Source organism: Mesoplodon bidens, assembly GCF_964165515.1.
Source record: "Mesoplodon bidens genome assembly, chromosome: 3".
In the NCBI taxonomy this organism is placed as follows: domain Eukaryota; kingdom Metazoa; phylum Chordata; class Mammalia; order Artiodactyla; family Ziphiidae; genus Mesoplodon; species Mesoplodon bidens.
In genome coordinates this window covers 72,586,461-72,612,437 of record NC_138178.1, presented here as the reverse complement: position 1 = coordinate 72,612,437, position 25,977 = coordinate 72,586,461, and the positions used below count along the sequence as shown (strand labels likewise).

Here is a 25,977-nt window from a genome sequence, read left to right as displayed (position 1 = left end):
AATTTCTTCTGAAACAACGGTGAGACATTGTGACACACCTAAAATCCAAATCACTGACAATACTAACTGCTGGAGAGGAAGAGAGCAACAGGAACTCTCCTTCATTGTTGGTGAGAATGAAAAATGGGCCAGCCACTTTGGAAGACAGTTTGGCAGTTTCTTACAAAGCTAAACATATTCTTACCATAGAATCCAGCAATCACACTTCTAGATATTTACCCAACTGATTTAAGAACTTATGTCTACACAAAGTCATGCACACAAAAGTTTTACAGCCACTTTGTTCATAATCGCCCAAACTAAAAGCAATCAAAATGTCCTTCAATAGATGGCTAGATTAACTATGGTACATCCAGACAATGAAATATTACTCAGCAATAAAAAGAAATGAAAAAATAAAAAATAAAGAAATGAGCTATCAAGCCACAAAAAGACATGAATGAATCTTAAATACATACTCCTAAGTGAAGAAGCCAGTTTGAAAAAGCTACACAAAAGTATATGATTCCAATTATATGACATTCTGGAAAAAGTAAACTATACAGTTGGTAAAAAGATCAGTGGTTGCCAAGGGCTTAGAGGGTGCAGGGAGGGAGGGAGGAACATTGGACAGGTGAAGCACAGGGATTTTTGAGGGCAGGGAAACTACTCTATATGATAATATGATACTGTAATGATGGATACATGACACTACGTATCTGTCAAAACCCATGGAACTTTACAGCATTTAAAGTCATTTAAGAGATCAGGGGAGGGAACTGAGCAATTAAGCAAAGGGATGGTGGATGGTGAGAGCCAGGTTTCTCACTGCTGTAGTGGGTAGGTTACAATTAAGCAGAGGAAGGAGGCTAGAGGATTCATGTGGTACTGATTCCAGCTGGAGACATCAGTATCAACTCATGTTTAGTTTAATACAGATACAGGTGGTTACATACAGAAATATTTATATTTATATTTATACATTTTTACAGTGGAAAAACCTAACACTCTGTCAGCCAGGTGATCAAGGTCAACATCAACCGTGATAAATCATGTGATGATATGTGATGAGAATGGCACTTTACCTCCGTGGTCTTCCTTTAAAAAACTCTTAACTCCAGGACTTCCCTGGTGGCGCAGTGGTTAAGAATCCGACTGCCAATGCAGGGGATACACGTTCGAGCCCTGGTTTTTGAAGATCCCACATGCCGCAAAACAACTAAGCCCGTGCGCCACAACTACTGAGCCTCCACTCTAGAGCCCACAAACCACAACTACTGAGCCCGTGTGCCACACCTACTGAAGCCCACGCGCTTAGAGCCTGTGCTCCGCAACAAGAGGAGCCACTGCAATGAGAAGCCCGCACACCACAACAAAGAGTAGCCCCCGCTCGCCACAACTAGAGAAACCCCGCACACAGCAAAGAAGACCCAATGCAGCCAAAAATAAAATATAAAATAAATTAATTAAAAAACAAAACCAAAAAAACAAAAAAGTAACACTCTAACTTCAGCCTAATCATGAGAAAAACATCAGATATATTCTAATAGAGGGACATTTTCAAAGTACCTGACTCAAAACTGTCAAGATCAAAAAGGAAGGCTTGAGAAACTGCCACAGAGCAGAGGAGCATAAGGAGAGATGACGACAGAAAAAAGACAATAAGTAAAAAACTAGGACATCTGAATAAAGCATGGCATTTTCTTTGTAATTTTCCTGTAAATCCAAAACTGTCCTAAAGTCAAAAACTTATTTTGAAACAAACCTACAAAAATCTTTCTACTCACCACCAAACCTTACACCAGTAGTTGTCAAAGTGTGGTCCCTGGACCAGCAGCATCAGAATCACCTGGAAACTTGTTAGAAATGTGAATTCTCCTGCCGCACCCTAGCTAGGCCTCCTGATTCGGGATAGGGTTCAGCAGTTTAAAATAGCCCCTCAGGTGACTCTGATACACACTAAAGTTTGCACGGTGGCTCTGATTTCTGATACAGGAAGTGGGTGGGACTTGAGAACTAGGTGATGCTCAGGCTGCTGGTCTGGGGACCACATTTTTGAAAATCTCTGCTTTACAAAAACCAAGCAACACGAGTGGCCATTACTGTGTTCAAGTACTTACCACAACACAGCTGTGAGAAAGGTTTCATCACACCCACATTAGAGAAAGAGAGTGCTTCTCCTTGGCCACACAGTCACATAATGGGACTGTGGAGCCTTTGTCCTGCCCTCTCCAGGGGCAGCATTTCTGGGCAACACACTGTATTGGTCTCCTAGGCTGTTGTAACAAATGATCACAAACTGGGTAGCTTAACACAAGAAGAACAGTTCTGGAGGCTCGAAGTCCAAAATTTAGCAGGGCTGTGCACCCTCTGGGGAAGACTCTGCCCTTACCTCTTCTGGCTTCTGGTGGCTGTTGGAATTCTGGGCTCCTGGCCACACGGTTCCAATCTCTGCCTGTCTTCTCCATGTGTCTGTGTTATTTCCCTTTGCTTCTTTCCTATAAAAACACTTGTGATGGCATTTAGGACCCACCTGGATAATCCAGGGTAATCTCCTTATCTCAAAATCCTTAGCTTAAATACATCTGCAAAGACCCTTTTTCCAAATAAGGTAATATTTACCAATTTGAGGGACTGGGACTTGATGCCTTTGTGTGGCCTACTACACATATTGTAAATCAGGATGCTAATCTAATGGATTCTCCTACAAAATTATAGCAGAGAATGAAGATTTCTTACCAAGGATCTGTCAGCTTTTTTCTTTCTATAGGGATGACCACAGAATACCATACAAATTCAACTGCAAATGTGAAATACTGCCATCTTTTAAACTTTCTAAAATTCAACTTACAGTTAATAAACACCTTCATCAAGGCCACAGAGTTCAGAGGACTTGTTTTGGAAAATCATGACCAGCATCTTTAAAGAGACTTTTGAGAAATCTTAGGACTAGCTTAAAGATTTCTCAAGGAACTGATCCAGGAATGTTTGCTCTGCTACTTTTACATTGAAAATTTCCTAAGAATAAATCTAGGGATTGGAAATCAAACTCCTCTTTAGTTTGTTCTTAGGTTGAGGTCCGCCACTTTAAACCCATTACACCACTGCTTTAAACCACTTACAATGGCTTGGCAAGTCTCACAAAGAAAAGTAACAGAGTACTCTGAGGTCTAACTGCTATCCATTAAACACTGTTTTAGTATTGCATGAGTATACTACAAATATCCTACCAAATAAAGAAATGTAAGAACCACAAAAATTTTCCCCTTGTCTAAGATACCTGACAACTGAACTTTATTGGTTCTTTTCAAATGAATACTGGCAATACTTACAATAAAAAAGTAGAGTGCATGCAGTGCATTATACAGAAAAAGAAAACGTAATTCCATCAGAGTCAGAAATGTAGGATCTGCAGTTAGACTGCCTGGATTCAAATTCTGAATTGAGCACTTCTGTATGACCCTGGATGAGTTAACTAACTCTGTATGACCCTGGATGAGTTAATTGTATGACCCTGGATGAGTTAACTAACCCTGTTTCACAGACGAGGAAACAGTCTTGGAGACCAGAGTTTAAAGCATAAAATATCCTTTAAACCTCACTCTCCTCCAAAAACAAATTATTTATTACAGTGGCTTAACTGAATCAATGTTCAATTAAAACTCTCTCCTGAAATTAATAGTGATTTCTGCCTTCTAAGTTAAGTGCCCACTAGGAAACATTACTGATCTACCATAACTATTACAACTTAGATCACTTGGTGATCAGCCAGCTTTCCACTGATTAGGAAGTTTTATTAGCCAAAAATTATAACAGAAAGGCTGAGCCCCTAACTGATTTCTCTGTCAATTAGCAAAGGTTGTGCAGCGATTCCCTGATGATGCATGCAATACTATGGAGTGGATTATCTTTTTAAAAATAAGGAAAACCATGCAGTTTTAAATCAATGTAAGTGAATGTCAAATTTCATGGTAAATAAAACCTCTGTAATATAGGGACACAAGCCTCAGAGCTTACTACTCCAAGCAAACAATGCTCTGGCTTCTGTCCGGGTGTTGACCACCAGCCAGCCATCTGTGATCCACTGGTTCTCAGGCCCTCAGTCCCTGAGGTTTATTAGTTTCAAGTAGTATTCCCACACATCAGTCACCAGCTGATAAAAAAGTTCCTCATCATTATGCCAGCACACCTCCCATATCAGGAAATTCTCTTTTTAAAGAAGACAATGTTCACTTTTGATAAAAACCTCCCATCTCTTTACCTTTCAAGCCAACTATAACAAGTACCTAAATGGTGGGTGTTCAAACATTGCACGTTCAAACTAAGCAAACATCAATCAAAGGTAAGGTTTTCCTCTTATTTCACTGGCCTCCCCTGCTCAGTCTCCTTTGCTGGACCCCCTCCATCTCTGACTGCTAACCCCTGGTAACCCCAGGGCTCAGCCCTGGGGCTCTTCTTCTATCTCCACTAACTCCCTAGGAGATGTCATTTGTCCTCTGGCTTTAAATAATGTCTAGATGCAAATGGCTCACATTTGTATTTCTAGCTTGAACTTCTCCAGTCTTTCCCATCACCTTAACTCTACCCCTCCACCTGCTCAGGCAACTTTTCTCTCTCCCCACATCTCATCCCTCAACAAGTCCTATCAGCACTACCTTCAAAATTTCATCCACAATCTAACCACTTCTCCCCACTCCTACTGCTACCACCCCGGGCCAAGCTATCCTTCCCCTCTTCTCTGGGTTGCCAGACATGCCTGCTCACCAATCTCCCTGCCCCCACTCTTGCTGCCCACAAACCAGGAGTTCTTTCGAAACATTAACTCCCTGCACTCCTCTGCCCCCACCCCTCAGTGCCCTCCCAGATCACTCAGTATGAAACCCAGAGCCCTAAGCATGGACAGGCCTTACAGGATCTGGCCCCTCTCACTCATGCGCTCCAGCCACCTGGCCCCCTTGTCCTAATCATGCACACATTCTCTGCCCCAGGGCTTTGCATGACCCATTCCTTTGCACGCGCCATTCCTTCTACTGAAGATGACCCTCCCTGAATATAACAAGGTTCGCTTCTTACGTTCTCAGCTGGACTAGCATTCCCCTACCCCTCCATCACTCTATCCCCTTATCGTGCTTGTATTTCTTCAGGGGGCTTAGCATGACCTGACAGTATACATCTGTCTCCTTATTCTCTGATGTCCCCATAGAGAAGTGAATGTGTCACGAGAGCACGCTTTACTGTACTCATTGCTGCATCCCCAGCGTCTAGAACAGGGCCTGCCACATAGAAGGCATGTAGATACGTTTTTCAATGAATTAACCATTAAGAAAAACTTAAGTATGCTTGCATCATCTGGGATCTCATACCCACCTGACCCTAATAAAACAACCAGAATTCTAAATTATTACAGAATCAATTTATAAAAGCCTAAAAAGCCAACAAGTGTTCCTTCCGTGGTAAAAAAGAATTAAGAATGGACTCATCTTTCTGCCTTAAATAAACCACATCGTTGTAAATAAAAATAGCCTTATGTCTTTAAATGAGTGTTCCTGTTGAAGAGAAATGCACAGATGCTAACATATACAAAAGGAAAAGTAGTACCTACAGTATTTTTCAAAAGAAAAATTCTTTGAAAATAAATGCCAGACATCAAAGAAAATAACTCTACTGATTTATCCCTGCAAGGGTTCACAAAGCGAAAACACAGAAACAGAACACTACAGGGTTAACCATGATGATGTTAGCAAGGGTGCTAGCATTCAATTGCTGAGTGAATGCTGAAAGATTCTTTTTAGCCAGGGAAAATTTTTGCTGTAATGGTACCATTACAAATTTCTTACAGTAATAACACAGTACATTACAGGCTTGCTCAAATGATAAGCTCTTTATGAGGGTTAAAAGTCTGCAGCCCTCTCAAACAAAGGCCTTTCTGTCTTGGATTTCCTAGAAGTCAATAAGCTAAAAATCACATCCTGCACGATATCCACTTAGACTCACAGAAGATCTAGTCTTCTATGGCTTCACCCTGTTCCCCAGGGCACTGAGCAGTCAATGTGATACAGTGGCAGAGACGGCAACCTCACTTCTGTGTCCAATTAGATCATCTCTGGGTTCAAACTGCTTTTAATTTTGAAATAATTTCAGAATTACAGCAGAGTTGTAAAGGCAGTAGAGAGAGTTCCCATCTCTTCACTCTGCTTCCTCTAACGTTAGCATTCTATGTAACTATGCAACACATATCAAAACGAAGAAAGTAACATTAATACAACCTTATTAACTAAACTACAGGCCTTATTCAGATTTCATTCATTTTTCCACCAGTGTGGAAGAGAAAAGGTCTTCCAAGACCTTCCTTCCTTTCTCTTTCAACTCAGGACCCCACACTGCATTCAGTCATCATGTCTCCTTGGTCCCTTCCATTTTGGGACAGTTCTTCAACAGTCTCTCCTTGCTTTTCACGACCATGGCACTTTTGAAGATATTTTTACAGGTATTTTACAGTATGTCCCTCAACTTGGTCTGTCTGATGTTTTCTCCTGACTAGACTGGAGGTATGGCTTTAGGGGAGGGCTAAGGTAGAGGTGAAGAGCCTTCTCATCCCATCCCATCCCATCCCTGGTGTCTGCCAGGTTTTTCTACTATAAAGTTACTCTTTTTCCCATTCATTTAAAAATGAGTCACCAAGTCCAGCCCACATTCAAGGGGAGGGAAATTAAGCTCCACCACCAGGAGGGAAGATTATCATATAACTTGTGACTGTTAAAACCACCACAGTGATTAATAAATACTTTGCAGCTACTTTTTTCAAACTGAAATTTGTCTGATAAACAAATTTCAAGTTATGGTTCATGGAAACTAACAAAAGCTGCGGCTTAAAATAGAAAAAAAAAAAAGAAGAAGAAAAAAGAAAGCTGAGGCTTGAGAAAGATTTATAACCAGAACACATAAACAGACATTTGTGAAATCATCAATTGCAGAGACAAAAAATGATATTTTAAAAGATCATTTACTTTTAGGTTTAAAGTGTTTGTCAGTTTAATCTCTGGCCAAAAGTTCTTTGTTTTCATCATTGTATCTAATAGAGCTTCCTTCCGTTTCATTACTCAGGATTTACTGCTGACCAGCACTCATCATTATTGACTTTTATCTGGCTACACAAATTGCAATTAACATGGCTTAGAGAGGGGAAGAAAGGAAAAATATACATAAAGCATTAGCCTGCCAAACATAAATGATGAGGGGATACTGTGTGCCAAGTTTGGCTTCCCTACCAACTGGACTCTAAGTTCCTTACCGGTAAGACAAAGGTCTAAACTCCTTTTCTGTGTTCTCCACTACCCAGGATGAAGCTCTGCACAGGACAGGGGCTAAATGTGATGATGCCAATTAACTAAGGTAACTGTGGTCTCTACTTAGTTCCAAAACATGGATCATGAGAAATGTTTTAAGGGTAAATAAATGGCACTGATGGTTCTTAAACATGAGCAAGGAGAAGAATCACCAGAGAAGCCTGTTAACAGTGCAGATCATCAGGCCACACCAGCAAGAGGCTGTTTCTGGGTTTGGGCCTGGAAATGTGCTTTGTAACAAACACCTCAAGTGATTCTCTTGTAGATGGCTTCTCTTTAAGAAAGAGCAACCTGATATAAGAACTACACGCAATGCTACTGCTTGAAGCACACACACAGACACACACATAACACAAACGCATGCACACATACATGCACACAGACTCACGTGTGTGCGTGCAGACACACACACAGACACACATATGAACATAAACGTGCACAGATCCAGAATTTTCCCACTGAAAAAAGGTCCCACATCACTCAAGTTCTAGAAAGACTGATTTACAACATAGTCCTAAACCTTAGCAGCTTCACCTCTGACATCAGGCTCATTCTTGCCTTTATTCCTCACTTGTCACTTTTTGGAGACCAGAAAGTCTCATCAGTTCGAAAAGATAATACTGGAGTTAAAATTTTTTTAAAGCTTTGCTGTTGCCATCCTGAGACCTCATACAGACGTGACAGGACACTATCCTGACTGTTCATAACAGTCTAGAAACCCAGCAACCTTTAGAGAAGGGGGTGACCCAAACAACACAAGCCTCCTCCACACTGACGCCCAATTCATCCTGCCCCGCTCTAACTGTTCCACAGGCCCTCCACACTTGCCTGTATAGCTTATATTATTTTGCCCTGATTTATTGTTGGTTTACTATTATTAGGTAGCGAGATATTTTTCATATAGATTAGTCCATTTTCACATAGTGATAGTAAGTTTTAGAGTTCATTTTATTCCTGTTATCTCAAAATGGCTTGTACAGCACTTTGAATACTTAGATACGACTTAGAAGGTAGATTGTCAGTTTACTACAGAATTGGGGTGATGACATCTGTGATCTCAATCTTCTCAACTATACAGGAAATGTTCTTCTGCTATATTTTAAGATAAAGATATATGGATCCCATCTTCTGATAATGTGGCTAAGAGCCCTTTTCTGTCAACTAAACATAAGTTAAATATGCCTCATTATGAGCTTCCAGTAAGAAAGGTGGTTAATATATAAAGCATAGAATATCTTTAAGATATTCCTACCAAACTTGAACATAATGAAGACGTATCTATTTGCCTTTAGATCCACACCTCACAACCACAAGACTGATATATTAAACAGTCCGTTTCAGAGGTGTTGATGTACCTATGGAAGGTTTTGTCTTGTCACTAAAATAATTACAGGTCCAAAGCAACTGATTCCTCCATTTCAGGTAAACTTTGATTTGTTCTGTCAGAATAGACTTCTCAGAACTGTAAAAGCAAACAGATTCCAAGACCACACTGTTAGTACAAATCATATTCAAGTATTTGTTGATATAGGTCAAAATCTATGCAAGTGCTCAGGGAATGAGTTCTGAAAGGCTTAATTTTTCAGACACTTGAGGATATCCCCCAATAGCATTTCCCGAGCCTTCCCTCTGTGCCAAAGCACTACCTATGATAATATGCATCATCTCAATTAATCCTTGAAACTATCTTACATGGTAGGCAATTTCTTATCCCATTTTTAAAGGAAATTAAGTTCCAGTGAAGGCAGGTAACCTGCTGTCCGAGATCATGCACCTGGCGAAGAATGAAGCCAAATCAATTGTGATTCAAACCTAGGCCTCTTGTGCCCTAAAGAATGTCCTCAACACTCACTACCTTGTTTCCCCCAGCACTTGTGCCACCTGGCTTCATCCTTCACCTCTTTTCTCTTGCTTACGCCATTCGGGCAACAGCGGTCCCCTTGCTGCATCTTAAACACGCCATACACACGCTGGCCCTCACCATCTCTCTCTCTACACCTGGCGCAGCCCACTAGAACGGAAGAGAGCAGGGCCTTCGCCTTCTGCATTGCTGCCTCCATCAAGAACAGTCTCTTGGTCATAGAAGACATTCAAACTTAATCTGAAAAATGAATGTGTGTGAATACTGTAACTGATGGGTTGGAAGTCTTTCTAATTTTTAGGATACAATTTCCTGACTTCTTCGGTGAGGGTAAGAGGCTACTCAGTGATTTATCTGGTTGTGAACAAGCAAAATTTAAGTTGTGAAGCTAAGGCCCCATAATGAATGGTCTTAGGTGACATCAATGAAAGTGGCGGAGTAAAGAACTCCAAAACTTCTCTCCTTTACAAAAGCAAAGACATCATGGGCAAAAAATTGTTTCAGGCAACTTTTTCAGGACTCTGGATATTAGTCAAAGGTAATCCAGGAAGCATTTATGCAAGAATAACAGCGAAATTTTGGTAAGAACAGTGAGTTCTGTGACATTTTAACTTGCCCTATTTCCATTCCCAGACCCCTAGCAATGTGGTAAGTCTGAAAATCAACAGTCCACAGTCACGGTGGAAACCAGCAATCTGGCGGCCACGGAAGGGAGCAGAATGGGGCTGGTGATCCTTCAAAACCCCACTCCCAGATAACTATCATTATCTGACCTGTCTAGTGGTTCCCTAGAAGACCTCACTTGCAAGGCTGTCTTTATTTGACCTGACCCAGAGTTTTCCCATTGCAAACAGCCTCTTGGTAGGGAAGGGGGGGAGATATTTCTTAAAAACAATCACAGGTAATTGGTGAACATCATGCTGCCTGAGGAAGTGGCTAACAGGACAAAACTAGCTTAAAGAGAAAAGCTGGGGTATGAGATGTCCATAAGGGGCTTTGAAAAGCTTTAACGTATTCCTGGGAATCCAGAAGGCCATGCACATGCATGGGGCTGTGTGCATGCCCAGGGAAGACCTGAGAAGGCCCTAAGCACTCATCTCTGGTTGACCTTGAGGTTCTGCACAAGCAGGAAGCAGCTAAGGAAGAGTTGAAAACTGTCAGGTGAGTGTTGAAGGCAAACATGAACAGATACACAGAACCCCTGAGCAAAGACTGGAAAACTTATTCATTCCAGCACCTAAGGAAATCTCCATGCAATCAGTAGCTGACCACTAAGCAGACCAAGCAGAGATTTTAGTGGCCACAAACACAAAAAGAATACAGACCTTACAGAACAAGTTCTAAAAAGTCACTAAACAAACAACAGCAACATCATCAAACCATGGAGAGAGGGCAGAATCTGATTTCCAAAGTGGTTTATATTATTTAAAAGGTCCAATTTCCAACTAGAAATTATGAGACATGCAAAGAAACAAGGAAGTATTGCTCATAAAAAGGGGGAAAAGGCAGCCAATAAAGAGAGAAATTATAAAAAAAGAGTCAAACAGAAATTCTGTAGTTGGAAAGTATAATAGCTGGAATGAAAAATTCACAACAGATTTGAACAGGTAAAAGAAGGAATCAGCAAACTTGAAGGTAAATCAATTGAGATTATCCAATCTGAGTAGAAAGAAAAAAGAATAAAGAAAAATAAACAGAGCCTGAGCATATGCATAATGGCAGTCCCAGAGAAGAGCAGGAAAGAGAAAGGGGCAGAAAGAATACTGGAAGAAATAATGGCTGAAAACTTCCCAAATTTGATAAAAAACAACCCACACATCCAAGAAACTCAATAAACTCCAAGTATGGTAAACTCAGAAAGAGCCACACCCAGACAAATAATCAAACTCCTGAGGGCTTCCCTGGTGGCGCAGTGGTTGAAAGTCCGCCTGCCGATGCAGGGGACACGGGTTCGTGCCCCGGTCCGGGAGGATCCCACATGCCGCGGAGTGGCTGGGCCTGTGAGACATGGCCGCTGAGCCTGCGTGTCCGGAGCCTGCACTCCGCAATGGGAGAGGCCACAACAGTGAGAGGCCCGCGTACCGCAAAACAACAACAACAACAACAAAAAACTCCTGAAAGCCAGAGGGAATCTCAAAGCGACTTATGACATAGGAAGGATCCTCAGTAAGATTAGCAACTGATTTCTCATCAGAAACCACGGATACCAGAAAGCCTCCATTCAAAGTGCTGAGAAAGACTGTCAACCAAGAATTCTGTATCAACAGAAGCATCCTTCAAAAGTGAAGGAGAAATTAGGACATTCCCAGACAAACAAAAACTGAGAGAATTTGTCACTAGCAAACCTGCCACATGAGAAATATTGAAGTCTTTCAAACTAAAGTGAAAAGACACTAGGTAGTAACTCAAATACACAGGAATAAAAAGTCCAATAAGGGTACCTACACAGGTAAATACAAAAGACAATATAAATGTATTTTTTAAATTTGTACTGATAAGTCTTTTTTTCTCTAATCTGGTTTAAAAGACAACTTTATGAAGTTGTCTTTTAAAAATTATATAAATATAATTATAAATTTATAATTTTTATAAATTAAAAAATTGTAATTATAAATCACTAATTATAAATCTACGTTGATGGGCATACAATGTAGAAAGATATAATCTGTATGACAATAACAGCATTAAGGACTGAGGGGAGAATCAGCTATACAGGAGCAAAGATTTCATATACTATTGTTATTAAGTTGGTATTAATTTGAACTAGGTTGTTATCAGTTAATGTTAATTGTAATACTCAGGGTGACCTCTAAGAAAATAACAAAAAATAAAGTAAAAGAAATGACAAGACAGTGAAAATGTATCGAATATATGTACTTAACACAAAAGAAAGCAGCATGGAGGAACAAAAAAGACATGACACAGAAAACACATAGCAAAATGAGAGACATAAATCCTACCCTATCAGTAACGATATTAAATGTAAATAGATTAAACATTCCAATTAAAAGGCAGAACTGGCAGAATGGATTAAAAAATGATCTAACTAGGGGGCTTCCCTGGTGGTGCATTGGTTGAGAGTCCGCCTGCTGATGCAGGGGACATGGGTTCATGCCCCGGTCCAGGGAGATCCCACATGCCGCGGAGTGGCTGGGCCCGTGAGCCATGGCCGCTGAGCCTGCGTGTCTGGAGCCTGTGCTCCACAACGCGCGAGGCCACAGCAGTGAGAGGCCTGCATACCGCAAAAAAATAAAAATAAAAAAATAAAGGTCCAACTATATGCTTTCTACAAGAGACACACTTTAGATTCAAAGACACAAATAGGCTGAAAGTGAAAGGATGGAAAAAGATATGCCATGCAAACAGTAACCAAAAGAGAACTGGAATGGTTGTACTAATATCAGACAAAACTGACTTTAAGACAAAAATTGTTACTAAAGATGAAAGAAGAAATTTTATAATGATAAAAGGAGTCATCCATCAGGAAGATCTAACAGTTATAAGCATATATGCACCTAACAACAGAGCCCCAAAATATATGAAGCAAAAACAAATATAATAAAAGGGAGAAATAGACAATTCAACAATAATATTGGAGATTTCAATATCCAGCTTTAATAATGGATAGAACAACTAGCCAGACAAACAAGGAAAGAGAAGACTTGATCAACATAAAAATCAACTAGACTTAGACAACAGTCCACACAACAAGAGCACAATACACACTCTTCTCCAGTACACATGGAACATTCTCCAGGGTACACCATATGTGATGCCATAAAAAAGACTCAATAAATTTTTAAAAATTGGAAATAATACAAAGTATGTTCTCCAACCATATGGAACGAAATTAGATAGAAATCAATAATACAGTGATTGATCTTAGACTGCTGTGCTGTTCACAGCCGCCTTACTTTCTCTTATTTTTCACTTCCCTTCATGCCTTTCCCACTCACTGCTGACACAGTCCTTACATAGTAGCCCCCTTTCGGGGGTGCTAATTTGCCCTTCTAATCTATCAGGGGCTTGGAAATTGAACCACCAACTGCCAGAACAAAAGAATAAGGCTCAGTATAAGACCATGAAGCACTCTGCCTTGAAGAAACAGGCTGCATTAGTGCTCAGTATTTGAGCATCTATTCTAGCCATTTAGAGGCCTGCCTGGTTCTTGGCCACATAAGGTTAATGGGCAGCCTAAAGGAATGAGGAAGGCACCCCTATAACACAAAGCAGCTCTAAGACAACTAGCAGTTAAGAAACATTATTTCTTCTATGATTAAAGAAAAAAATCTCAGGCTTCTGATGTAAGGATGTTCAATACTCCTTTAAAAGCCAGTCAGACTAATAAGGAAAAACGTCTCTTTTCAGATATTTTGCTCTAAACTCCCATTCCCCTTGGTGATACGCCTTCCTATAAAAAGAACATTATAGGGACATCCCTGGTGCCGCAGTGGTTAAGAATCCGCCTGCCAATGCAGGCAACATGGGTTCCAGCCCTGGTCCGGGAAGATCCCACATGCCGCGGAGCAACTAAGCCTGTGCATCACAACTACTGAGCCTGCTCTCTAGAGCCTGTGAGCCACAACTACTGAGCCCACGCGCCACAACTACTAAAGCCCGCGCACCTTAGAGCCCATGCTCCGCAACAAGAGAAACCACTACAATGAGAAGCCCGCGCACAGCAACAAAGAGTAGCCCCCACAACTAGAGAAAGCCCATGCGCACAACAAAGACCCAATGCAGCTAAAAAATAAATTAATTTAAAAAAAGAACATCATAGACCTTACCCTTCCATTTTATATTTAAAATCAGCATCACAAGGTTTTACACTTTTAAGTTTTTTTTCAACTATTTCAAGAACATATATGTTTTTATCTCCTCAACTAGACTAAAGTCTTTGAGGGAGAAAAAGGCCATTCACCTTCCATTCTTCTTTTGCAATTTCCTACCAGTTCAGAGGGCAGTACTGGGGCCATTAATGATCCCTTAATAAATATTAACTGGTTAACTCAGACATCACAACTGGTGTGTCTTGGTGTACTGGTGTATCCCAAACAGTTCTAGATGTGCCAAATAACAATCCCTTTGGGTCTGCAGAGGGCGGGTAGAGTGGTTAGGGGATGGGGTAGCAGAAGCCCTCTCTAGGCAGTTGCCTCAACATGTGTGCCATGATGTAAAAAAGACTGGGAAACATTAGGGTAAATGACTGGTTAGAAACCCTGCTGAATAGAACTGGAAATAGCCTGAATATCCATTAAAAAAAGATGAAGCTCTTTATGTACCAAAAGGAAAATCTTCCAAGACATGTAAGTGAAAACCAGCAAGATGTGCATAGTATGTAAAACATGCTAACATTCATATAAAAGGTGGAAGATATACAAACTTAATTGCTTATATACACGTAGGTTGTATCTGTAAAGGTGCACTATGGTGGCTGACTCATGAGGGGAACCCAGTGGTTGGAGATAGAGGTGGGAGGACTTCTCCTAGTAAACCCTTTGCACTTTTGAATTCTGAACCATGTGACAGCCATTAGCTATTAAAAAGATAAACTTTTTTTTAAGTTGCCAAATCTATCTATGTTTGTTGCTAACTTTCATTAGTGATGATTATTTTCTACCTAGTCAAACATTGAGTTAAAATAATAAAAGCAAGATCTGGATGCGGGTTACATAGCTATGTCCAGTTTGTGAAAATCCATTGAGCTCTATACCTATTTATGATCTGTGCACTTTTCCAAAGGTATGATATATATATACTTCAGTAAGAAATGAAAAATAAAATGAATAGATTACTTAAGTCAACTTTCTTTTTGTCCCCTTCTATTAAAAGAGTAGTATAATATTTCATAGATTTGCCTAAATAAAATAAGTTACTGTTTCAGATTGTTCAATAATGTTTCTCAAAAAAAGAAAAAAACTGGTATAACTTGAGTTAGTGATGCTGACCCCATGTGACAAGGGGGAGTCAGGCCTGCCAGCTCCTCCTACCTCTTTTCCACCAGTATAAACAGTCTCAAGGCCCACACTCTCTCTGCTGCTGGGTCCTCAAAGAGGGAGATTTTAATAAGCCTTGAAAAGCATTATTAAAAACCACCTAATGGGCTTCCCTGGTGGCGCAGTGGTTGAGAGTCCGCCTGCCGATGCAGGGGACACGGGTTCGTGCCCCGGTCTGGGAGGATCCCGCGTGCCGCGGAGCGGCTGGGCCCGTGAGCCATGGCCGCTGGGCCTGTGCGTCCGGAGCCTGTGCTCCGCAGGGGGAGAGGCCACGGCAGTGAGAGGCCCACGTAACAAAAAAAAAAAAAAAAAAAAAAAAAAAAAAAAAACCACCTAATGGGTTACCATATTGCAGTCACATTTTTTCATTATGAAAATGAAATTTTTAAAGTCACTTAACAAAAATGCCAAGGTCATGAAAGACAAAGAAAGGGGCTGTGCAAACATCCTAGATTAAAGATACATGACAATCAAATGCAAGACCCCAGGCTGGAGCCTGTAATGGAGAAGGAAGAGCTGTTACCAGGACTTTACTGAGTCTACAGACAACATCATGTTAAATTTACTTAAGCTGTACTGTAGTGGTATAAGAGAATTTCTCTATTTGTACTCAAAATACATTGACATTATTTAAAGTAAAGGGCCACAAAGAAAGCTACCCATAAATGGTGGTTGGGTAAGTCTATGTCTCTGTACTAGAAGAGGGTGGAGGGGCAGTCAAGCAAATGATAGCACAAATAGAGTAAAACGATAACAGGTTACTCTGGGTATAGGTATTTGGATGTTCCTTGTACTTTTTCTTTTCTGTAATGTTCCTGTGAAATTAAAATGATTTCCAAATAAAGCTTTTAAAGTCATGTATTAATAATTAGCCACCAATAATAGTCAAAACAGGGACTTCCCTGGTGGTCCAGTGGTTAAGACTGTGCTTCAAATGCAGGGGGTGTAGGTTTAATCCTTGGTCAAGGAACTAGAATTCCACATGATGTGTGGTGCGGCCAAAAAAAAAAAAAAAAAAGAAAATAGTCAAAACAAGCTTAGAAATGAATCTGGATATTGATTATGACAGTTGTTCCTGAGGAGCCACTTTAATTATGTAAGTGTAATCCCAAGACATTATCTGGGACTTGCAAAAAAAAAAAAAATTACACCTTCTGGCTAGGTTTATAACAGAGCTAAATAAGTACCTTCCAAGACCCAAAGCTTAACATAATTGTCTTTAACGTAAGATTCCACCTCAATAATTTCTCATAATGTGAGCCTTAATGGAGAAACTAGATTTACAGAAAGTTTAATAAAAGTTCCTCATCCACATGAGGGTATTAATCTTGCCTGAGTGGTGAACACAATGATAAATCCTAATGAAGACTTAGGTTAGAAGCTCTTAAGCCTTTTTTGTTAGAACAAAAAAGGAAACGGAAAAGAAATCAAAGGTCTAATAAAATGGTAAATGTCCCAACAGAATTCTTAAAAATGATAAGGATGAACTCCATGTGAAAGGCAAAACTATATTTATAGAAAAATGTATAGAAAGTTCCTGTGACCCAAGGAAGGGAAGAATTTCTTAAGACATGAAAAGCACAAACCACACAGGAAAAGAATGATAAATTAGACTACACTTAAACTCACAATTTGCATATAATAAAAATACCACATTTGCAAGCCACACTCTGGGAAAAGATATTCTCCCACAAAAGGAGAGTCATCTGGTACAAGCCCTGTGGAGACCAAGCCAGCAGTATCTAGAAAAAACTGTGTCATCAGGCATTTAGAGAAATGCAAAGCAGTAGCGACAGCATCTGAAGCTGACTCAGGAGATCCTGGGCAAGGACAGGGAGTGACCCAGGGAAGGAGCTTCCTCCCCCACCAGATCCTTTTAGCTAATAAGGTCATTTACCAGATGCGTCAAGTCTAACCGGCAGTTCCAAGTGTACAGACAGGATGATTCCCAGCACCCTCACTTCAGGCCTTAGAAAACTTTGGCGATTACATCATAATAAAGGGAAATAGCCCCAAAACTGTCTCCCAACCCCTACACCCCCAGGACAATACTTTCTCACTCTATCTTGGCGCTAATGTGAGGTCAGAGTTCTTGATAAACTCAAGGTACTGACTTTGTTGGTGTCTATCTATCGACGTGTAAGATCTAACAGCATGGCAACACTAAGATTTTTAAAAATTCTCTCTCAAAGGTAGGCCTGTCCTCTGCAGTTCTAGCAGGAAGGCTAGCTTCTCAGAGATCAGGGGCAGCATAAAGCACTCCAAAATACACAAGGCATTACACATTTTAAAAATAATGAAACTTGTTAAGGTTATAACTACTTAATTAAGGATGGGGAAAATGCAGGAATACTGCCAGCTGTATCATGCTTAAAACTGCACGAAATCTCCAAATGGCTTTCCTAGCAGCAAAAATCCATGAAAACAGAATCCCCCCTAGATCCAGTGAGCAATGGCCCATGCATGGGGAGGCGGGGGAGGTACACAAAGAGATTAGAGTGTTCATTCACTCAGATCACATTTGGGATTTAAAATGTTTCTTTTATAACTGGAAACTATACGAAGACTACTTCCTGTATACTCGAAAATGTCCACTTCCCTAAAAGTTCGAACTAAAGAAATAGTGTGATTAGGAGACATTTAAAAAGAAGTCTAGGAGAAAGGCAAGTACAGGCCAGAATACCATTTCTTCACACAAGCCCTTTAGAAAATTAACTCAGAAGACAAGCTAACACTTTACATCTGAAAATGCATTTCTTTTTCTTGGGCAAAGGTCTAGCAATTCCCTTTGCTCCTCACAACTATCAGTAGTGTATCAATCTAAACACAACACAACCTAAATCATTTTTTCCATTCTGACTAATATCACATCCTGCAACTGTAGGCAAGAGGTGCACATCTGCCAATAAAAACAAAGAAAAGTCAAAAGCTAACTCATAGTCTCCAGAACTATTAAAGAGAAAACATCCCCAAGTAGGTTTCCTTCAAAAAATTGCACCGATGTATCAATATAAGTTGGAAACTGCCTATTCTGAAAGAAACAACTATATTGCAAACTTACAGATCATAACACCTGTAAAAAAGTCAAGGTTTAATATAAATGCAAAGCCAAATACTGTTGACTGTTTTACATCATTACTCATTTTATGAATTCAAACATTTAAGTTTCTAAACTGTGTCGGTCAACGTGGCCAGATGAGAGAAGTCAGACCTTTGGGAGAAAAGGGACGCTCTTATAATCCCATCTGCAAACTCAGAAGTCAGATTAGATAAATCTTCTGGAAAATCATGAAAGTACCACTGTAACCTGTACTAATCCTTTTCTTTGGGTCCCAAATGCCATTATTAACTAAGATTTTAGGACAAAAGTACATAAGGTATGTTCTAAAAACCAAGAGAAAAAGTAATGAGAGAATTCAAATTAAAAGAACTAAGGTAAAAATGTATAACTTAATATGAATTTTTAAGCCTTAAAGAGGACATTACCACTAATAGTTTCCTATGACTGGTCCAGACCTAGTAACAAAATCAACAGATTTTCTTCTGTTCTTACCTCATAAGACCAGACGCACTGCACCCCTGCAAACCTCCGGACACACCTTCCCACCTCAACATCCTCGTGGGTTGTGTACATTTCCCGGAGGCACTTGCCGATGTGTGGTACCATTCTCCGGAGAACTTCCCGGCTCATGATCACACCAGGGCCCCCCATGCAGAAGTTCTCACCAGGTTCCAGAGCAAGTTTCCCCATCTCTTCCGTGGTGCCCAGTCCTGTCTGCCCAAGAAAGAGGGGTTCACTACTATTCAAACTCCTCAGAAAATTCTCCAGACGGTCTCCTTTGATGTAAACATCATCGTCTGCTCTCATAAACCATTCATACTTGTCCAAGTAGTGGTCATGCATGTACTTGAGCATCATAAAAGACTTCTTCTGGGGTGGGTAGGAGTCGTCCACTCCCCGTAGTGGCACTATTGGAATTGGGATCGATGTGTCTGAACCCTCACTAGAGAAGAATTCGACTTTCCCAGGAATTGTCTTGGACCATGTTCTGGAATTAAAATAAACATCAGTGAGGCAACAGTTTATTCCAGGCTTCCCATTTCCGTAAATTCCCATATCTTGATTCATGTTGAATCACTTTGAATGCACATTCAGAAGGATGATAAAAAGCTTCCCCTTAACGGAAGCCCACACTACCGGTATTGCAAAGTCCTAACTCATTTTCAAAAGAATCCCAATGAAAAAGAATGATGAAGTATTAAAACATTTGTCGGATAACTATGTTTTAGCTATGGCTGAAAACCAAGTTGCCAAGGCACCAAGTCTAGATATTCAGGTTAATTCTGATACTACCAACTCCCTACCTACAAACTCCTCCGCTCTCTAAAACAAAAAATTAAAAAATTGTTCATTCAACACATTTTCTTGGAACGCTCATCAAGTGCCAAGTATGCGTTAGGCCACGAGGATGCAGCGGTGAGCAAAACACAGACCCTGCAGCTGATGTGGAGTCGACATGAGGCCAGACATACATTTATCCAAGAAAGGTGAGCAAACGAAGGACACCAACCAGACATGGAGCGGGAAATGCTTCCCTGAGGTGGGTGAACATCAAGGATGAGAAGCAGACCCAGAGTGTGTGTGTGTGTTGGGGGGCTGTCTTGATGGGGGAAAACTGCAAGGCCTAGCAGCCCTCCAGAGATGGGGGCCTTTATGCTTTAAAGCAGCAGGAGGCCACTGCAGGAGCAAGTCTATCGGCACCATTTTTCCAACAGCATTTGCTCACTTCATGTCTCTGTCGCAATTTTAACTCTCACAATATTTCAAACTTTTCATTACTACTATGTTTGTTATGGTGATCTTTGATGTTACTACTGCAAAAAGAGGCTGATGGTAGGCTCTGTAGGCTCAGATAATGCTTAGCATTTTTAGAAATAAAGTTTTTTTTTTTTTTTTTGGTGGCTCGCTTCTCCCTGTTCTCTGGATACCAACCGAGCCGGAGTCCCCCCAACCCCCCAACCCGCCAGGATCAGGCAACCACGAGGGTCCCAGCTTCTCTCCGGGAGGGGGAGCCACGTTCTCCACACCCAGCGGGGAGCGCCTCGTTGCCTTCCCATTGGCCCAGCCGATCCTAGCGCCTTCCGCCATTGGTTGCCGGTTCCTTGATCCCCATTGGCCAATGCTCATTGTGACCTCACGGACCCATGTGGGAGCGCCACAGGCAGATTGGCTGGTGCACCCAGCCAACCACCACGGAGAAAGGAATTTCCAGAGTAGCTGGGGCGGTGAGGCTGATTTAAGGTGGTCTGAGCAATCCCAGGTCCCAGGGCTGCTTCTCAGCTTTTTCCCGGTTTCAGGACTTAATGAAGCTCAGGTTCTTGACGTCTCATCGCAGAAAGAATTCAGGGAGAGACAAAGTGATAGGTAAGAAGTGGATTTATTTAAAGAGAAACACACTCCACAGACAAGAGTGTGGGTCATCTCAGAAGGTGAGAGAGGCCTAGAAATAAAGTTTAACATATGTACATTGCTTTTTAAACATAATGCTATTGCACCTTAACAGACCACAGTCTGTTAAGCATAAACATAATTTTAATATACACTGGGAAGCCCCCCAAAAATTATGACTCGCTTTATTGGGATATTTGCTTTATTGCAGCAGTCTGGAACTTCCACAGTTTCTCCAAGGTATGCCTGTATAGCCAATCATAATCACATGATGAGAGCAACTGTAAAATGCATCCTCACTTCAGAGATGTTAAAATGTGAAAAAAAAAAAAAAAAGTGCATCTTAGAACGGATGTAATACAGTAGTTGTAATGTTTTTCCCTTAATGCCTATGGATTTAAAATGGACCTACAGGTCTTATGCCATTTACAGAACCCTTAACAAAGAATTCGGCATAAATGAAACCTGATGGGACTACAGATGCTATACTAGGCACTGTACTTCATTTTTACAAAGGATTTGCTCCTGAAAAAAAGCATGTAAACATAGTAGGAACGAGGCAATTAATTTAAAGAGAAATCAACCCCTCCTGAAAAGAGAAAAGTCCATTTTAAAATGGGAATGAACACCAACCTACATAAAATATAACTTCAATGCACTCTTCTGACATAGCACCATCATCAGGAGGGAGACAATTTCCCAGTCTGGGGAAGTCAGTGATAACGAAGTTACACCAAGAAGATCCCCCATCCAAGTCAAGAAGCCCCTTATTTCTCCCTTCATGTAGAAATGATTTTTGTTTGGCAGAACAATTCTTCAAAAACATAAATAATTTCAGTCCTTGGCATATAATAGAGTTCAATAAATACTGCTCACTAGTGTGAAATAAGGGACTTAAAGATGCCGTGCATATGTATGAGCGTGCGCATGCAAAAGGGCAAGAAACCAGTTGTCTCTTATCTTTGAGAAATTTCCAGGTGAGGCACACTAACATTCCTACATGCAGAAAGAAAGCAACTTAATCAAAATACAGCCAGAATAGAATTATTAAGAGGTAAAATCCACAGACATGCTGGAGTTGAAATATACTACCGTTCATGGTACTTCTGAAATAATTTTAAACAAAATAGTCTGTAGTATCTTACAACTGATTTTAAAAGGGTAGTGAATAAAATCAACTTAGCTTTAGCTTCTACCCAACTGCTTCTGTGATTAATAATACAGACCACATTCAAAGTAGTACTAAAGTAAGTCAACTCCAGAGCCATTAAAATCCTAAAGCATCGTGGGGTTATTTGGAATACGGGGTCGGTAAGACAATGCTTACATTCAGAGGAAAAACCTGCTCTTGAGACACAATACAGCGTGTGATGGTTAAGAGCATGGACTCTGGAATCAGGCTATTGGGGTGAAAATCCTGGCTTCACTTTGGGCAAGTTACTCTGTGACTCACTTTCCTTATCTGTAAACTGGGGATAATAATAGTACCTGCCTTATAGGGTTGTGGTGAGGGTTAAATGGATTATTACATCTAAAAGTGCTTAGAAGTCAGCCTGGCATGAGGTAAGCATTACATAAGTGTGACTTATTAGGGAAGACAAGAGTTTGCAAATAAAATAAGGTACTGAAAGAAAAATGAGGGAGACAGGAAAGTGTGGGCTGAACTTGGAATAGTCAGTCTCAAGATTACACACCAGAGTGAAGGCATTGTGAAAAATGCCGCTTCTCTTATTTCTGGCTAAAAACCTGACACTCAAGCTATATAACAGAGTTCTATCATACTATCAATCTCAAGACAATGTCAGGGTAGAAGTCTAAAAAGACTTTAAACTTTAAAAGTGTTCCCACTTAAAACACCAGAATCTTTCATATTAGACTGAGGATCAAAATTCATTTTGTCTGGCTCTGCTTCCTATGTGCCACCCCAGGTAGAATATAGCAATGGAAGCACTAGCAGTACAACCATCAGTGATGTGATTAATACTTGAACTATAACCTGAAATGGTGTAATTTGTCCAGGAAGAGCAACCAGTTAATTTTAAAAACAGACAATCTAACCTCAAACCATCTTTAAAAGCCTCTCTGCAGTTTTAAGGTAACTCCACTGATTATTATCTTTTCCTTTTCAGGTAACCCAAGGAAAAACCTCATGTTGCCTTTTTCTGTTCTTAAATGACTGGTGATTTGAGGGAAATCTCTTAATATGGAGCTTTTGTAAATCCTTCAATCTTGACAAATTATGATCTTTTTACTTAGGGTACCTTTAGCTTAAATAGCTCCATAAAGAGTTCTGGAACATAAATCATGATTCACCACCCTGGGGAAGCCAGGGGGAGGGCATCAATAATTTCAAAGAAATGAAGGAACTGGTACTGAAGAAGCAAACTGGCCCCCCTTCTGAGACAGAAACAGGTCAGCTTCCTTAATTTTCATAAGCAAATGTCAACTTTACCATCAACACTGGTTTGTAACCAGGAGCAAAGAGCTCTCACTTAATTGAAACCACAGAACATTTGCAAGGGCCCCTGCCGGAAAGCTCACTTTTCAATGGACTGATAACCAACTCTTGCTAAAGCACAGATAAAACAACTGAAATCTGAGAGTGCCAAGCTAATAACCTTCCTTTCCTCCAGGCTTCTAAACACTGACCCTATATCAAGTTAAATCACAGCTAAGTCATGCAGCTGGACATTAGCTTCGCTGAGGAATGCCTTTGCTGAGTTAGGATTTAATAAGTCTCCATTTCTATTCATGTCATTTAAAGAAAAACTACATAAAATACATTTCTATACGAAACCACATCTACAGCATGACTGTTGTCCTGGGTACACATTCATAATATACAGGTAAATTTTAAAAGCAGACAATAAAATACTTGTGATATGGATTCATAAGGGAACAAAAGCACACATACAAAATAAAATAAAGTACAACTCTACACCAAAGTGTTTACTATGGTTATTTTTTGGATAGAGGATCAGAAGGGATTTACTTTTCTTCATGTTTTCTACAACAAGTAGAGTTAGGGAAAAAAAAATTTTTTTAATCCAGGAGAAAGCTTTAAACTAAAAAGCATCCAAAGAAATAAAAATATTTAACAGATAATTTTACTTGTGTAGTAAAAATATTTTTTTACTCTAATCAATAGAAAAAACTAAAAGAAAAATGGAGTAAGATTGAGTACTTTCTTTCACATTTTCTAAACTTTAATAGTTACAATAAGTTTTATAAACAAGAAGGGGAGATTTTCTGTGAGTCCCCCCAAATCACTATATGTGGTCTGATGGTTACAGTGGTAAGTTTGAAAAGACTCATATATGATCAAATCACCTGAGAATCTGGAGTCAAGGAAGGAAGGGAGAATATAGTTTTCCCCTGCAGAACTGATAGATAACAGAAATTAAACGTACACATTTATATTCTTCCCTATTACAGAAAAGATTTAAGACAACTTAACCAAAATGCACACAGGATGAAAAGAATAAGCAAGAAGATTAAGCGAAAGAAAAACAAAAGTAGGAAAGTTGGAGCAAGGCATGAAGGTGGTGCCTGTAGCAGGGAGGGCAAAATCAGGGTAGGGGCTGCCCACCCACCTCTACACCCACGGCCAGGCAGAGCCAGTGAGCTGGGGGGCAGGGGGGAAAACCTATCTGTTGTCACGTGGCCTCTATGTCTGTTCATACAGGGCCAAATTCAGTTATAAGCCTTCCAGCAGACAACCAAGAGAAGTCACAAGACTGTGTCTCACTGTTCGGGGTTAGGTGACATAATGATTCCAGATACTAAGACCTCAGGGAAGTTTCTCCCCTGCATCTATGGTAGAGCAAATGTACTGAGTACCCTTACAGGAGGCACCATGTGATGCAGCAGCAATCTTAGCTCATCCTCCCAAAAAAGTACATGGAGGACAGTTCTATACTGCCAGTCAGAGCAGCTACGGGCCTGGGAGAACTGAGGTCTTCCCAGACAGTCTACCCAGTGAGGACTCAAGGCCTTTCCTGGAACTGAAGGAATGCCCCCGGCAGGATATATAAGCCTTATTCAGTCCATTAGTTCCAGGAGCACTGCAGTCAGGGTACTTAGCTGCAGATTCCCCCTTCCGTGTACGTGGTTTCCGGATATGTGGCTTCCTCTTTTAAAATTTTTAACCGTCTCACTGGATATGACCTTATGATATGAGCAATCTCAAACTCTTTTTAGAAGTAGGTGGGGAAATATATAACGGGGATCATAAATGTTGGGAAATTTTTTAAAGGAAAAATCAAATTAGACTCCTTACCATTAATCCTGAAAACTAGACTTAAGGTAAAAGCAAGCACTGAAGAGCCTTCCTGCCCCCGTCCCCCAGTAAAGATGTTGGAGGGTGGATTACAGCTTCCCACCTCAACAACAGCCTGGGCACTAGCCCAGGAGGCAGTTCCAAGGTATTAACAGCTAAGAGCAACCTGCCCTTTGAGCCTAGGTTCACAGCAAACAATAGAAATACTCATCAACAAAGAGACCACAAATACGCTCTCTTTGAAACACAAGAATTAAAATTTGGAGTGTTAACGGCAGAAGGCAAATTCTGATCTTGTGGTCCATTTCCAAAGCTGCAAGTCCTAGAGAGCTACTTTGCATACATTGATAGTTTATATTTTGCTGCTGTACACTTAAAAGCGTAAATACACAACGAATTCTTAATCATGTATAAACAAAATGAGTTTTCAAATATAATTCTAAGAAAAAAAAATCAGTGTTGTTTAATGTAAACAATAAAACCACCCTGAACCACAGCCAACTCCTGTGCAAGCCAGTCTTCTTCCCCTGTTGAGGTGTTCCCTGGCATCAAGGCCACTTCCCAATCAACAACACCCAAAAGGAGTCATGGCGTGCAGGGCAGTGGGTTGAGGGCATAAGACTCTCAACCTTATGACAACTCCACGAGGTGTGAGAGGCACCGATACCCACATTTTACAGATGAGAAGACTGAGGCTCAGAGCCAGGTAAGTAATTTGCCCGAGATCACAAAGCTAACAGATATGGAAACCAGGACACAAGTGGGGTCTGACTCCAACACCTCCACTGGCCAGCCTACTGGCTTGTTCATCCCCACACCTGTCTGCCCACATTTGTTCTGCAGTCCCACCTCTACTGCTAAGGCTGAGAAAACAGTCGTCAGAGATAATGAGAGAAGGCTTACACCCACTTCAACCACCTCCTCCCACTCTGTCTGGCTGGCTGAGACCTGCCTGTCAAGGACACCTTCAGAGTCTCGGCTGGTTTCGAAGGCCAGAAGACTTCATTCAAACGTTACTTTCTGAAACCCTCATTCCGTGTTTGGGTCCCTCTGCCACTCTAAATCCT

At 40.6% G+C, this 25,977-nt stretch overlaps 1 protein-coding gene across 1 annotated transcript in view; it reads right to left on the bottom strand.

Moving 5' to 3' along the window:
• Positions 1 to 25,977, bottom strand: part of CHSY1 (chondroitin sulfate synthase 1) — a 74,127-nt gene that overhangs the window by 41,089 nt on the left and 7,061 nt on the right. Inside the window, exon 2 of the mRNA XM_081228789.1 lies at positions 18,736 to 19,231. Coding sequence (XP_081084915.1) covers positions 18,736 to 19,231 — 496 coding nt within the window. The remainder of the gene's footprint in view (positions 1 to 18,735; positions 19,232 to 25,977) is intronic.